The sequence below is a fragment of the Pholcus phalangioides genome, unplaced genomic scaffold (genome assembly GCF_987345545.1).
Source record: "Pholcus phalangioides strain wild (caught in Gottingen) unplaced genomic scaffold, Ppha-v1.0 ptg000010l_1, whole genome shotgun sequence".
Lineage (NCBI taxonomy): Eukaryota > Metazoa > Arthropoda > Arachnida > Araneae > Pholcidae > Pholcus > Pholcus phalangioides.
In genome coordinates, this window is record NW_028301603.1 from 23257121 (window position 1) to 23273619 (window position 16499).

General features: G+C 34.4%; 1 protein-coding gene across 2 annotated transcripts in view; it reads left to right on the plus strand.

The window, feature by feature from the left end:
• The window catches only part of LOC149081147 (uncharacterized), a 218002-nt gene that overhangs the window by 69042 nt on the left and 132461 nt on the right, over positions 1-16499 (plus strand). For both annotated transcript variants that reach the window (XM_089237931.1, XM_089237932.1), the window contains exon 4: positions 8113-8200. In XM_089237931.1, the coding sequence (XP_089094057.1) occupies positions 8113-8200 (88 nt within the window). The remainder of the gene's footprint in view (positions 1-8112; positions 8201-16499) is intronic.

A 16499-nucleotide genomic window follows, 5' to 3' on the forward strand; every position in this document is an offset into this window, starting at 1 on the left:
GGCTGGCATTCACACCTTGAAGTTGGGAAACACAGAAAACCAACTTCAGCCGACCACCACTGTGGTGACGGTGGGGTTCCCACGCAGGCCGCAGTACTTTTAGATAGAGCAGTTACACTGACAGCTAGGGCACATCTGGTAATGTGATATGCTTTATAGTCGTTATTTTCTATGGACACCCAGGTCACAATTTTTCATGGGTCCCTTTATTAAAAAAATATATAATAGCTCCTGTGCAATCACGTGAAGGAGCAGGGAAGGCTTGAGACAAAATTCTCATCTGTTCAAGACATCATTTTGGTTCCTCTGGCATATAAGCCACACGAGTAAAATTATCTGGGGGAAACTCACAGATTTTTGTATGTGCCATGAGTAATATGGTGAGATCGGGGCGGATCTAGAGCTTGCTGTTGGAAGGGGTGTTCCCCCCCCCCCCCCACACTGTTGTGGATGGGGGCACAATGCGCCCCGCATTGTCCTTTATTTTCGGGGCAATTATGGTTTTCTTTTGCTCCTGGTTTTTTGGTTTTTAGTCCAAGTTTTCTTGTATTTGTTATTTAATTTAAAATATTGACACGAGTAATTTTCAATGGATTTATTGAATGCAATATCATATTCACATTTTGCTTTGTGGGGAGTGATCAGGGTGACCAACCCCATAGGTCTGCACCTGTGAGAGATAACATAGGCAATTTTGTCATTAAAGCTCTTATCTTGGGCTTCATATTCACATACTTCATAAACTTAAACACATTTATTGTATACTATCTGAATTCCAGCTAGATGAAATGAATTGGAAATTAGAATGGTTTCTGCAAATGAATTCCATCCAAAACAGTCAGTTTTAAATTTGCAGAAAAAATTTTCATTTTAATTTTTGATTTGGAAGATAGATCACAACACTTGAACACATAACAAGTGCAACACTTACATGAATTATATCTTTTCGTTCCTTTGAAACCAATTACAACCATGGTCTAGACAAAGTAATTTTAATTAATGTTCATCTGGAAACCATTTTCCATTAAACACTAAACACGTCGGTAAATGGCATAAAAGGAAGAAGCATAGCAAGAGAATGAATGGTAGAAAATGAATAATAGAAAACTTGGAAGTAAAACGAGAGACTGGAAATCTGTCAAAGATGTTGGAAAATAAAATACACAGAGCAATCACAAATCAGAGTGAAAGCAAATGTACTCGGATTGAATTTTTTGTGAAAATAGAATCATCCTATTAAATTTCTAATAGTTTAATCATTATTTTAGTTTTTATTTCTGTAGTTCAAATTAAAAATAATTCAATTCTAGTTTAAATTATTATTGTTTAAGTTAAAAATAATTTGATCATTTGAGTCGCACCACAGTCATTTTCTGCACATGAGGGCTAATTAGACAGAGACCTACAATTTCAAGAGATTGGTGTGCTAACCCCTCGATCGGGGACTCCCTGGAGTAGCAATTTTTTCCTGCAGTCAAGTCACAGTTTTTTGTTGTACCCCTGTGTCAGGAAAATTTTCTGACAAGGACAAACAGGTTATAAAACTCGCTTCGTCCTTGTCAGAAAACTTTCCTGACACAGGGTTACAACAAAAAAACTCGACTTTTCTAATTTAGAAATTTCCAATAGTTTAATTATTATTCTATAGTTTTTATTTTTATAGTTTAAATCAAAAATAATTTAAGTCTAGTTTTTAATCACTATTTAATTTCTGAGAATTTCTAATAAATATTGTAATGACCCAGCAAAAGAAGTTATTTCAAATTGTGGTGAATGAAATTGAAGTAATATAATCAAGCAAACTCAAAAATAAACTAATCATTTTAAATATGAAATGGGTAAATTCTATTAAAGAGAAGCAAGATCAAGCATTCAAAAATGCTAGAAACTGAAGAGAACAAAAGCACTACTTAGACTTGCATCAGCGGCAAAACCAAGAAAAATAATTACTTTTCTAATGAGTGTTTCAAGCCTCTCCTTTAGTGATTTTTTTAAAATTAGTGATTACCAAGTCTACAAGCTAAATCTAAAAACACTCATTTTCAAATTATTTTTTAAAATCTGAAACATATGTGTTAAAATGTCTATATATTAAAAGCCTCTCATTTGTTGATACTGTATAGAATGCACAAAAATATAAGTATCAAGAAGTCCCTCAAAATTTTTTTGATTTAAAAAATAATTATTTCTTCTATATGTAGTCTCTGTGTTTTGTACCTTGGGGGGAGACGCCCCCCTTCTTCTGAGCTGAAATAACACTATTTCTTGAAGTAAAATGTAATGTGTATGTGTGCTACTGCTTATAAGTATATAAAAACTGTATTTTATTTACTGCCAAAATTTTAAAGTGCTACAAAACTGATAAATGCTGCTACAAAAATCAAATTTTCATTTTCCACCCCTGTGTCTTTTTTGTTAGAAAAGAGGATGCACTCTCAAACAGGGTTCGTACAGTCCTTGAAAAAAAAAATTCATTTTCAAGTCCTTGACAAATCATTGCAGTACTTGAAAAAAAAAAATTGTTTTCAAGCACTTTTTTATAAGTGCTTGAAAAAAATTTTGTGTGAATTTCTTCCATCAATTTTTGTTCCCCTTTCAACTCAAAATCCCCCTCTAAATCATTCCACTAAGGCGAAAATGTGTAGGGCAATAATGGTACACAATGATTACGTGACAATGTTCAAAGCAGGACACATGGTCTCGCATACTTGAGGTATTTCTATGCTTTAAAAGATGCTTGCCTAAAATATGGCAGCAAAAAAACTGCACTTAAGATATCACTTCGAAATATTTTAAACTATTGAATGTCATTTGAATATATGTTAGCTGACCATATTTCCTTGATAAAAATACGGGAAAATCGCCAATTGTCACCAAAAATGTTAACAAAGGTAAGCAAAGTTGCCAATTATTGCTAAAATTGCCAAAAAAATACCAAAAGCAGAAAATGAAGCACCATTTCATTGAAGCAGTAGATTTAAATGGATTCTATGGGGGGGGGACGTTAACATGAGAATATTTAAAGTCATAATTATATATCATAATATGATTTATAGGATTGGGAAAATAATTTTAATACTTAATTTCAGTAAAGAATGAAAACTACAATAGGCTTTGTTTTTTAAAATATATGTAAAATAATGGGACATTTTCATGAAAAAATTGGGATGGTAAAAATTACATAAAAATATGGGAATGACCCAGGAAATACAGGGCATATAATAACCCTAGATTACTTGCTTTCTCATTTTTTTTATCGAAGGCAAAGTTCAATGCTGTTTCGAACATAAAATGATTTCTGCTTAAATGTCATTTACTACAATGGCTTTTTTTAAAAGCAAGACCTTTAGAACTTGATGTTGTCTACAAGTTGAATTGAGAATTATAGTTGTTTTAAAAAATTATATATCTTTAAAAAATTGGCATTTCAAAATTAAAAATGAGTAAATGTTGAATATAAATTTAAAAAATCCAAGTAATTTTTTCAAGTTTTGTAAAAATCACTGTTTTTATCAACCGCGATAATGAATGTCCTTGAATTTTAAAATTTTGCCTGGAAAAGTGCTTGAATAGTCCTTGAATGTTTTTACTTTCAAAGAGTATGAACCATTATATGAATTGACATCATCGTGCCCCAGATTTCCAAGTCTATTTCCGCCTATGCCCCAGGTGGGGCGAATTAACTGTTTTTGTTCATTCAGAATTACGAGAGGAATCAGCGCTAACATGGCTACTTTTCTTCGTGTGAAAACAGGTAATCCTGACAGCAACCTTTATAAACCCCATATGTCGTTGATTCAATTTTTATGTTAATTTTATTTTAATTCTTCATATTTCCCGCCATATTTCTGTTGATTTTCGCACATTGCCGCATATTAGGTTGATTCATATTCAGGGGTGCAACTAGGGGGGAGCAGGCTGGACTCGTGCTCCGGATGCTGGACCCGAGGGAGAGCAAATTTCATTCTGAAACCTCCTTCAACATTACAAGGGGGCATCAAAATGCACTTGTCCTGGGTGACCAAGCATCTAGTTGCGGCCCTGTTCATATTATAAATTATATGTATTTTTTTGTAATTTTATGTGCCCTTTGTCAGCCATCTTGAATTGATCACCACGAAACAGCGATTTCTTGGAGCAAAAAAAAGTCGGCATGTTGGCGCTTACAAGGTTTATGGGAAATTTACCGAAGATCTCAAAGTATGTTGAATCAAACCGAGGTAATGGTCAAGAGCAAACTCAAAACGAAACACTTACAGGGATGTAGCCACGAATTTCATTCTGGGGACCAACCAGTGATAGAACAATAGATTTGGCCATCTTTTTCCCTTTTTTTCGGTCATTTTCTCACATTTCGGGCAGGACCAAATCCCCCCCCCCCCTAAGTCCCTCACTCCCTCGTTACGCCCTTGAACACTTAGACTTGCATCAGTAGTAAAAACAAGAAAAATGATTACTTTTCTAATGAGTATTTCGTCTCTCTTGCAGTGATTTTTTTAAAATTAATGATTACCAAGTCTCCAAGCTTAATCTAAAAACACTCACTTTGTTATTGTAACTCATTTTGAAATCTGAAATGCCGTATGTTAGCATTTATGTTTACATTTGTTGATTATTATAGAGAATGTAAAATATAAATAGGCCTATATATCAAGAAGTGTCTAAATTCTTTTATGATACAAAAATTTTTTTAAAAAATTTAAATTTTTCTAGGAAGTTTTATGTATTTTGTGCCTTGGGGGGGGGGGGGAGCAACCCCTTCTTCTGAGCTGAGATAATAGTTTTTTGGAGTAAAAAGTAATACTGTGTACTCTATATACTGCATACATGTATATAAAAGCTGTGCATTTTATTTACTGCCAAAATTTTAAAGTGTTACAATACTGATAAATGCTGCTACAAAAACTAAATTTTTCCTCCTACAAAAATCAAATTTTCATTTTCCACCCCTGCAGTTGCGTACTTTTTTCTACACGAATGAAAGGCTTCAGCAATTTATAACACAATCTTGACAAAAAATTTTCTTGCCCAAAATTGATTGGCATAACGTATTAAGCTGTTCCTAATTTTGTGTTCAAAATTAGACATTTATGTAGTAAAGCATTTCACTCATTCTTTTAAATCCAACCAAAATGAAGTATTTTTTAGAATTTTCAATTTCTAAATTGAGAATTTTTTCGATCTTCTCATTTTACTCCAGTGTTATCTAAGTTGCATATATAGGGTGTTCTGTTAATGGATCGACAAACTCAGAGGGTTGTTAATGGACATCAAGAGGAACAAAAATTACAATAGAACATGTTGTCGCAAACCACATTGAGAGGGTGAAAATTGTGGAAAATGCATGCAGGTTTCGACAGCACTCTGGAATGACAAAAAACACAATAACTACAAATTGATTTATTTGATTAATTAATACAAGAGTTGGTGGAAGTAGCTGCCACTGATGTCATCGCACAGTGTACGATAGCATAAAAACGATACTCGGATGTGCTCGAAGATACCAGGTATGCTTTGATGTCTGCTGCAGTGATGACAATCTCCGCTATGAGACCCTCCAGCGTGTCCACAGGCGTCGCATAAACGAATGATTTAAGATGACGTCAGAAGAACCCATGAATGCATTCAGCGATCAACCGAATCTACCTTTCGTCTTCTGTGGACTCAGAGTCTGCATGCTTTTTTCACCCTCTCGACATAGTTTGTGACACCATGTTCCATGCAATTCTTATTACTCTTGATGTTTACTAACAACCCTCTGGATTTGCCAGTCCATTAACTGAACACCTTGCATTGTAGCTCCTTCCACTTGCAGTTTATTTGAGGTCAAAAGAGGACTTTCCTATGCACATTTATATTTGTATATGGGTTGGGTAAATAAAAAAATTATGGGATTGTTGTCATACATGCAGCTCTTGTGAAAATATTCTTGATGTTCAATAGGAGATGGTTTTGAATATATGTTTTGCTGATATTATCAATCTTCGTTATTTTTTGAGTGCTTAACATAGATACAATAAACTGCTTGACAAAATCAATGTATTTCTACCGCTTTGTCTTGAACATATACTTTAAATCTCTGAATTTTCAAAAGATAGTTTAGCGCTGATAGTCACTTTAAATTGTGAAATATGTTTTTCGGATTATGTATGAACAATTCATTAAAAGATTCTAATGTCATTGTTGAATGTACAGCTGATTTGGGATATAGATCAGATGATCAAGCAGTAAATATAAGAAATATTTGCTGCTCTTGCTTCTCTCTTAATTGTGCTGTAATGACTCAGAGTTTAAAAAAACACATCTGGCGGAACATTATACAAACCTAGGTATGGAAATAAAATTTGTACTAGTTAAAAGTTTGAATATATTTTGTATACTGTCATTCATAGCATAATGTGAATGAAAAATCCACTAGAATGTGGATGGGACAAATTCTCTCATCAAACTGTTATTTCAATTTTTTTTTTCTTTGAATGTGAAAACTTTTTCCTGTTTTGAAATTTTTCCTGCTTAAATTGATTTTAAGATGGGTTGGGGAAAGCAACATGGGGAGAAAGGCATTGCAACTGTTACTTATAAATGACGTAATGTAGTTACTCTCTCACACATAGTTGTTGATAAATTTGATAAGTTATTCAAAACTTTTCACACGATTGTGTAAAAAAAGCAATTTCGAAGAGTTCCATTGAAATATAAAGTTTAGTAGAAACTAAATTTGTTTTGTTTTCTTTCAATTTGGTGGTGATAAAAATTCATTGTCCATTTGGTCTATCTAAAAATATTTTGGTCACTTTTTTAATCATTTTGGTCACTATTTTCACTAGTTTTGAGGCTATATCGCCAAATAACGAGTGCTGAATCGCCAAACATTGTGTTGATTCTTCCAAAATTCTCCCATTTTGCAACAATTTTTTTCCGAGTATAAAAAATTTGAAAAACTTAGAGAATTTCTAGCCCACTTAAACTGCTGCTGTTCCAGACAGCAAATTTGCCCTCAGTAAGCAAAAATCATCTCAAATAGACTGGTGTGAAAAATTTTATGACAGCTGCTCTTTCAAACAAGGTGTCAAAAGCCTGAAACACCAAAAAACAAAAAACAAGCTGATGAAAAGATGTTTAGTAACAAAAGACAGTGCAGTTGTTTTATTTTGAAAAGGGGCGGGGTTAATGAAAATATTCTTGTAAATTAATTTCGCTGCTCCAATTTATAAATATCTGCTCCAAAACGTCTCAATCATGAATTTCACTGCTCCAAAATAAACCTTGTCACTTCCCACCCCTGGTTTTGGAAAAATATCTGTCCTTCAAAGAGTTAAGGGAAAAAAGACCATCTCTGTATAGTATAATGGTCAGTGTGCTCTTCTGGTATACGAAAGGTTCTGTGTTTGATTCCCGGTGAAGAGATACATTTTTTTGCCAAGTGTGCCTCGCCATAATATCCAGAAAGCTCATTGATTTCAAATATTTGAAACATTTTGTAGAATTTGAAGTAGCCCCCCCCCCCCTACAAGTTTAGGATTTAGTGCTATTAGATAATGATTGTAGTAGACACTATATGCGATTTTCATGAGCTGAAATGTTAGAGAAAACCTACTTCACCAAAACATCAACTTTGGCCATATCGCTATATTGTAATTTACTGCCATTAATGAGATGGGTTGGAAATGAAGGCGCTGTCTATCGTTGGTCATCTCGTTAAATAAGATATTTTCCCTATTATATCCTCCCTTGGATTCGAACCCTGGACCATGACAGCAACTTTCACGATGATAGACGGACATCTTGCCACCATGCCACTGATAACCTAGCACTGTAGTGGTAAAGTGATAAACTTTTTCATTAAGAAATCATGCTCTAATAATTAGTATTTTGTGCTGCAATGACCAACTTGGTCTCGAATGAAAGACCAAAAACTAGCAAACTGCACAATGAGGTGACTAAAGAATGCCTATAAAGATATGGATGTTTCCTCACAATTAGTGTTTTGGCTTTTTCAAATTTTTTTTTTTATAATTTCAAGTAATTTTCTCAGAATGTGTGAAAGGAATTCTCTGATATTCAAGTAATTTATATTTTCCTGATTTATAATTCTACTTTTCTGTATAATAGGGTGACATAATCGAGAAGAAGCCAGAAGTATGTCATAAGTATGCAAAAGGATTTTGTCCTAAAGGTCCTGGATGTAGGTATATGCATGATATCCTTTTTTTTTTAATGAGAAAAATTTATCTTTTTTTAAAATTTTATAGATAATATTTCTGAGACAAACTTAGATGATGATATTAAGATATTACATGAAATTAAATTTATTTAATGTAACTAACTAATGAAATGGGAGTACAACAGACATTTTTGAAGAGCCAAATATTACCACTTCAGGTGAATGAGTGCTTTTTAGTGTGATTAGTGAGGTTTTTCATCGTGAAATTTAGAATGGAGTGTAAATGCCTGTCTTGCAAGAAAACAAGTATACCAAAATGCCCCAAAGCAGAATGTTTAGCACTGTTCTGCGACGAGCCCTCAGTTGACTGGAAATGTTCTGCGGTAAAAATCCCCATTCATGTAAGAGTGGTTTTTGCACTTTTTCCTTAAAATTCCTCCAAATTGTTCTGCGACGTACGTCGCAGATTTTGGCACATTCTGCTTTGGGGCCAAAATGTACTTGCTGCGATTACATTTTTCATCTTCGATGTGCTGCCGTTCCAGAATCATGTTTCAGTAAATTAGAGTAGGATAAAAAACTCATGATTTTGCAGCTTATGCAAACCGGAAAAGGAGGAAGAATTGGGCAAAAGATCTATGTTTAAAAAGAAACTGATGACTATGTTCCAACAACTTAAAAAAATGGCTGAATAAAAAGCTATTCGCGTTGAAATATTTAGAACTCAAGAAAGCCCTAGAATTCAATGATGAACCCTTGAGAGAAATGAAATCTGAACTAATGGAAGTAAAAAAAATTGAATTTTTTGGAAAAATGAAGTAAGGAAAATGGTTTCAAGGCCTTGAAAGTCCTTGAAAAAGAATTTTTTTTTAAGTATTCTGTGAGAATCCTTGAAAAATTTGTGTTTTCCGAAATAGTTTTCGCCACTTTTTTTTTACTCCGTAAGTGACGGCCTTAAAAAAGTGCAAAACACAGGGAAAAAGCCTTATCAGCCAATAACCCTGGATAATTGGATTTAAAGCACGTTTTTTCCCATTATTCTTAAGCCGGGTTTTCCTAGGAGCAGGTTTTCTGTGCAGTGTGCAAAGTGAATCGCCCAGCGTGACACGCCATCCACTCGCCAATAATAAGAAAACAAGTTTGACTGTTTTCCTAGAGAGCGCAAAAAGCCTTACGACAGTGTTTTACGTCGGGCGTGATTGGCCGACTACTTCTGGAGGAGTCAAATGCGTTGTGCGCCACTCGTTTTACCGATCTTCTCTTCATTTTTGTTTTCTTTCACTTCCCTTCATCAATCTCGATGCTTCCCTTCAAACCGGAACATGCAGATGACACGGGATGCGCCACGGGATAGGAATACACAAACGCGTAGTGTGATTATGTAACACGTTTCGCGAAATGATCCAGTTCGGTTCATGCGGCGCCAAAACCCTATGTTGGAATGTTTTTTCCCTTTTTATTCTCTGTGCACGTGGAACCGCTCGGCCCGACGCAATATGTAAATCGCTGGCGGCATGCTCTCACCCTCGCGGGAGCTCGGCTTTGTACTGTAGGCTGGTTTTTTTCCGCGTCTATGTCGGATTGTTTTTTTTCTCCCTGAGATTGCCGGTTGTTATTTGTCGGCCGTTTTATTTATTTATTTCTTTTATGATCATAAATGATCTTGTTTTTTTTCCTTGCAACTTTTATGGAATAAAAGCTAGAGTTCAAAATGAACTTCCGATCGTTGTTTTTTTTTTTCAGCTCAGTCGGCACACTCTGGCCCCCAACAACCAATACCTATTTCTAGAGTAGAAGTCCTTCTGTTCTAGAAGGTATTCCAACAACCCACTTCTAGGAAAACCCGGCTTTATGGTAGCATGTATCCTGTGATCGTATGTAGACGTATTTGGAGTCGTTGGAAGTCATTAAACTTCTGTACTAGGTATTTTTTCTGGAGGACTTGAGAAATCAATGTCTTAGAAAAAAAAGTTTCATAATTTTTCACGCTGCCCTCCCCCCCCCCCCGTTACTTCGCCCATGCTGTCAACAAAATATTTATTTAGGAGTGATGTGAAGCGCTTTTGTACAAGGTTCTTTAAAGAAAGAAAACAAAAAATGAGTAGCACAAGTGTGTGTACTTTTAATTACTTGTGGCTGAAAAATCCCTTCTATCAAGATTGGTTGCTGAGTGTGCCAGACAAAAATGCCGCCAAATGCAAGCTGTGCTTTAATGGGTGAATCGGCGCTGAAATCCATTGAGCTTATATTACTGAAGGGAGTATGACGCAGAACCATAACTAGGATTTTTGTATTGTTTAGCCGCCCCCACCAATTCGGAATTCGATAATTTTATAACGGTGTTCACCTAAAAATTGCCACCCAGGGCAGTTCCCTCCCCCCCCCCCCCCGCGCCCTTTTAGTACCGGCACTGGTATGACATCAGTGGTCTACGTTATTCCTTGAAAGATCACGTGACGCGTTGAATGTCGGCGTATCTCCGTTATTTTTTAATGGCATCCATAGTTGTTTAAAGGAGTTTCAAACAATAAATGAAAGGAATTTCAGTATCAATGATATGATTCCAAAATTAATGAGATATAATTCCAAAACTAATGAAAGAGATAGTTCCAGAATTAATGAAAGAAAAAATTACAGAATTAATGAAAGAAAAAATTACAGAATTAATGAAAGAAAAATTCCAAAATTAATAAAGCAATAATTCCAGAATTGATGAAAAAATTCCAGAATTGATGAAAAAATTCCAGAATTAATAAAAAATTATTCCAGCATTAACAAAAGAAAATTTTTCAGCATTAATGAAATAAGTAAATTCAGAATTAATGAAAGAAATAAGTTAATCTTTTTCTATCTTTAGAAGAGTTCTTTTTTTTTTAGTCTTTAAAAGAAAATTAATTGTAATATTTAGAGACTAAACTATGTTTCAATGAGGAAATTGACAGGCACGAACTGTGTTATTTAATGTGTCATATGTTTTGTATGATATATAAGTATATGTGTATGTGGCCTCCTTTATTCAATAACGAATGATGTGAAATAAAGTAGGTAGAAATGTAATCTCTGAAAGTTTTATTCAAAATTAAATATGCACCTATTCATGTGAAAAATATGCATTTGTAAAAGAAGTCCTTGAATTTTTAAGTTTTACCTTGAAAAGTTCTTGAATAGCCCTTGAATTTTTTTTTCGTTGGAAGAGTACGAACCATGCAACGAACATGCTACCTGATATTAAAAAACTTATAAGTGTGACAATTCAAAAATGAAAACTTTAATAAAGTTAGCATGGATTAGGGATGGGAAAAGTTCTACTTCGAAAAAAAGGTGATCAGGTTTACCACATTCAGCGTGTAAATGACTTGGACAAAATTTGTCATCCAAATAATGGTATTAGAGATCTTATGATTTCGGACGTGAATTATCTGAATTCATTGAATAAGTTGAAACTTTTCTTAAATGATAAATCTGGCATTAATTCATTTAAACATTCAGAGTTTACATTAAACTTTTAATCAGCTATTGCCATATCTGGATGAAATCAATTATGCTTTTTTTAATTTTATTTTATTAAGAAAATTTGGATTAAACAGATTATGGTAGATATATATGTATAATATTCCTGGATACAACTCTGTAAGTGATTTCTGTGCACAAAATAGGTCGGGTGTAACTTCTATTACAGACAGGGTTGGTAAAAAAACTGGGTTTCTTGAAAAAAGCAAAAAAACTGGCTTTTTTGGTTTAAACCGGTTTTTTGTTTTAAATAGTATTAATATTAAAAACAATAAAAAACATTCAAACTTCTAATAATTAAAATAAAATGTTTATTAAAATATTTTTTGATTAATTAACCAAAACCCACTTTTGTAATTTAATTATTTTTTGCTTAACTCAATGGATTACTTCAAGTTTGAAAATTCTTTTATGCTATTATTAATCATATAATATAAAGATGTTTTCTCCAGTTACTTTCAGTATGCTTAATTAGGAAGATATTTTGCAAAAACTATAATAAAAATTAAATGAATATAATGCATTTAATGAAGCATAAATAATGTAGATTAATTAGCAATGATTTATGATACACAGAGTGATTATAGCTAAGGTTCTGATTTCAAAACACTAAAAAAAAGAACGATTGTCAGAATGACTTGAAAATTGACATGAATATTCCCGAAGAAATAGAATTTTATTAAGTAAAGGGGAAAAAAATACTTAAAAATTTAAAATTAATGACATCCAACACATGGGAAATTTGCTTACAGAATGGAAACAACAGGCAGTCGTGGCAAAATGATAACTTAATTATAGCATTACACAATTACATAATGCACGAAAGCATCACAAAAAGTGAAGTAATCGAATGAATAAATGTAACTTAAGAAATGTTAAATATGTTGTCCACCATTTTCTGGCTGTGAGGTGGAAGCAAAAAAATTCATGTTCAACAACAGATCAGAGTATGCCATGGCCATGATGTGGAGGCACTTGCAATTCACCTTTATTAAACCAAACATGCCCCATCTTAATATTCCTGAGGAACTTCTAACATATAGGGGATGCACTGGAGATTGCAATTCACCAAAGTTCGCAATCTGACCACTGTTCATAACCCCCCCCCCTCCCACAGCCAGAAGTTGCAAGGGTTAAGTGGCATCCTGTTATTGTCAAAATCTGTCTTCAGCAGCTGTTTTGCTGGTATTGCAATGTGCATCTTGATAGAAGTTCTATCCACACACTGATGCTGTGGAAGTGCCGAAATGATGTGGTTGCAAAAAATAGATTATACTGCTGGCCAAGTACAGCACCATCTACTTGCACATTTTGTATTACTTGCACTTTTTTTTTCTTTTGCCAAAGAAATTTCCATTGCTTCAGGAGTATCCATGCAAATTTTCAAGTCATTCTGACCAGTACTTATTGTATAGTTTTTGTACTAGGAGCATGTGCTCATTTTACATAACTTCTGTGAGATACCTTTTTTTTATATTAAAGTCCTACCTTTCCAAAACATGTTGGAGAGAATGAAACGTTTGCACTTCCTCTCGTGCATTGCTGGGATGGTACATTACTCCCTCACATATTGCTGGGATGTTGCTCAACTTTGTATCACCAACAAAACTATTAATTACTAGCTATAATACCCGGCGTTGCCCGGGTTTTTTTCAATGAGGCTTTTTTGGATCACGTGATATCTCCCTCTTTCTTTGAGGGACATGCAAACCGTGTCTAAGTTAACCAATGTGGCGACTTCCTGTGGGACTTCATGAAATAAACAAATCTAGATTTAAAGGAACATAGAAACGAATATATATATTTTTTCTTTTTTAAGGGGTGCTAGGTATTTCAATCCCCCCCCCCCCCCAAACTTCCCCTGAAGTTCTCCATCTGCCTGTTTCAGCTTTCAAAAATGCTTAATTGAAGCTGTGGAATTTCTTCGATGTACTTTACGGGCCCATAATTAATTTTAAAACATCCTAACCTATGAATTTATGCAGTTGAATATCAAAAGACAATACGGAGACATTAATTTTTGCTTGAGAAGATATAAATAAAAAGTTGAAATCAATGTTATTGCATGAATGTCCAACTCAAAAGTAGGTCCGGCTAATTACTTCATATTTGATCTCCTGGGCTTCGTATATCTCTAATCAAACTCAATATTTCAGAAATCTAGAATTCAATACAATTTTTAAAATTATGTATGTGACAGAAAACTCCACAAAATTTCAGCATTTCTACAGTAAAATCGGCAATTTTAACACTGATTTCTATGGGGCATCATCCTTTGCCTTACCCTCAAAGTGATGCTGATGATGATGTCTATTCAAAAAGCTCTCATTACTGGGAGAACATATACTGACAGCGTTGAAGAAACGACAAACCATTGTAAAGGCATATACACGTCTTAAACGCGTTGCTAGGGAACCACGGTAACCAAAGTAAACGTTCGGAAAGTGATTGTTGAGGCCCAAAAACCATTGTTGCCCTACGGTTTTTTGCCCATTTGGGGCATTTGCCCTGGTCTGACGAAATTTGAAAGTAGCCTATTGTTCAAGTCGGGTCCCATTTGGTATATATGCAAAATTTGGCGACGATCTATCTAAAATTGTAGATTTTGTATAGAGAACATACACACACACAGAAAATCAATTTTATATATATAGATGTGTGATGAATGGGTTGCACTACAATGCAAATAATTACAAGAAGTGAAATCAGTTCAGAGAATAGATAGATGTTGGGCAGACATATTCCAACTTTATAACCTTGAAAGCAGCCCAAAGTTCAAAATTTTGCCAGTTTTGGTGAAGGCTTTTTTATCTTTAGCACATGGTAACACAGACAGTGAAAGAGTGTTCATTGTTAAAAAATAAATAAAAGTCTGTTCGAACATTGAAAAATCTGTCCATCCAATGCTTTAATGAAATAAGACACATAAAATCTTATGTTCAAGGGCATGAAATATTTGAAAAAAATTGTCATTGAGATGCTGAACTTCTGAAAGCAACTCGTGATTCGTAATATATTAACATGCTATTAGGTTGAAAAATTGTTTAAGTAAATAAGGTATTTATATTTTTCTCGTTTTTTGCATTTTGCTTTTAAATTTAATAATTCCTTTAAATTTTGTGAGAAGCTAATTTTTTTTCACGGAAACCCTTATTATATTCTGCACACACTTTGTTTGCACACACTATTTTTATATATCAGGATGAATAAGATTTTGGTGTTCAAGCAGCAGAAATTCTTGTTGCCTAGGTTTTTAGTATGCATGTTGCTTAATTTGAAAAGAGTCTCATAATTTTTATTCGTCATTTCAGTAATGCATGTTTTAGTAGTGACAGATAAGATAATTCAGAAAAAATTTAAATGGATTTTAATTTGTGAAGGAAATTTATTTAGAATTATTTGTTTCAACCATTTTTGGCAAAACTTTCGGCATTTCACAGAAAAATTACTCCATACATTGCAGATATAGTTCGTTTTTAGTTCTGCTCCATTTTCAAAATTTCTGCTCCAAAAATGAACTTTGCTGCTCCGAAATAGATGAGGGGCGCTTGCACCCCTGCAAAGGCAATTTCAGCATTGCAGAGACGTGCTCCAACACGAATAACACCAGTATCATCCAAAAAGGGGTTGAGGCATCTCAGCTTACTCTTAACAGATACAGATCCATTTTTAATTAGATCTGACAGTTCCTCTGAGAATTCCTTCTTTTGAACTTCTTTCACAAGATACATTTCTGCTCCTTCAACTCTTGAACAGTTAGTGGACCATGACATCTAACTTGAGGATTTCTCGAATTGTGTATGAATCTAAACACATAACTCAATATTCTGATAATCTTCACATAGCTGTTGCTGATACTTAACATCTGAGACAGCAGAGCATTATCCTTTATGATGGCTAACACATTGCTTTGAATTTCCTTCAATTCTTGTTCATATTCCTCTTCAGAAGGGTGTGGACAATTGTCACTACGCTGCACCTTGTCTTCATGAAGGAAGGATGGGCCTCTCCACCACAATGAAGCGTCACAAATTTTTGATCGATCAAGACCTCTGGAGACTAAATCTGCTGGATTTTCCTCTATCCTTACATGAGACCAGTGAGCATTGCAAGAGAGTTTTTGAATTCTGGAAACTCTGTTGCCACAAATGTTTTCAATAGATGTGGGGATGTCTGAATCCAACTCAGGGCAATAGTGGAATCAGTCCACAAATACATACACTGAATTTCCAGCTTCAATGAATACAAGACCTTATTTATAAGTTTGGATAACAATTCAGCTGCACATAACTCTAGATAAGGTATTGTGATGGTTTTGATTGGAGCCACTCTGGATTTGCTGCACACCAAATTCACCCTGATGCCAGATAACATCATGCATCTCAGATAAACTGCAGCACCATATGCAAGCATCACAGAAGCCATGAAGTTCTGAATGAATCGCATTATCAACATGAATGTAACGAGGCACTCGTACATATTTAAGATCGAGCAAATAAATCACAAAGATCTGCCATTCTTGAGTGATTTTCTCAGGAAGTGGTTGATCGCAATCAACCTTGAAAAGCCATAGCTTCTGCATGAATATCTTTGCCCTCACAATGACTGGACCTAAAAGCCCCAATGGGTCAAACAATCGAGAGATGTATGACAACAATGATCTTTTACTAAGCACTGAACATGTATTTTCAAACAAAGATACAGTGAACTCGAACGTATCATACACTGGATTCCACAGAGAACACCTAATGTTTTGACGCAATGTCCATCACTTGAGACATCAAACCGATAACCTTGATTTTCACATGGCACATTTTGCATCAGC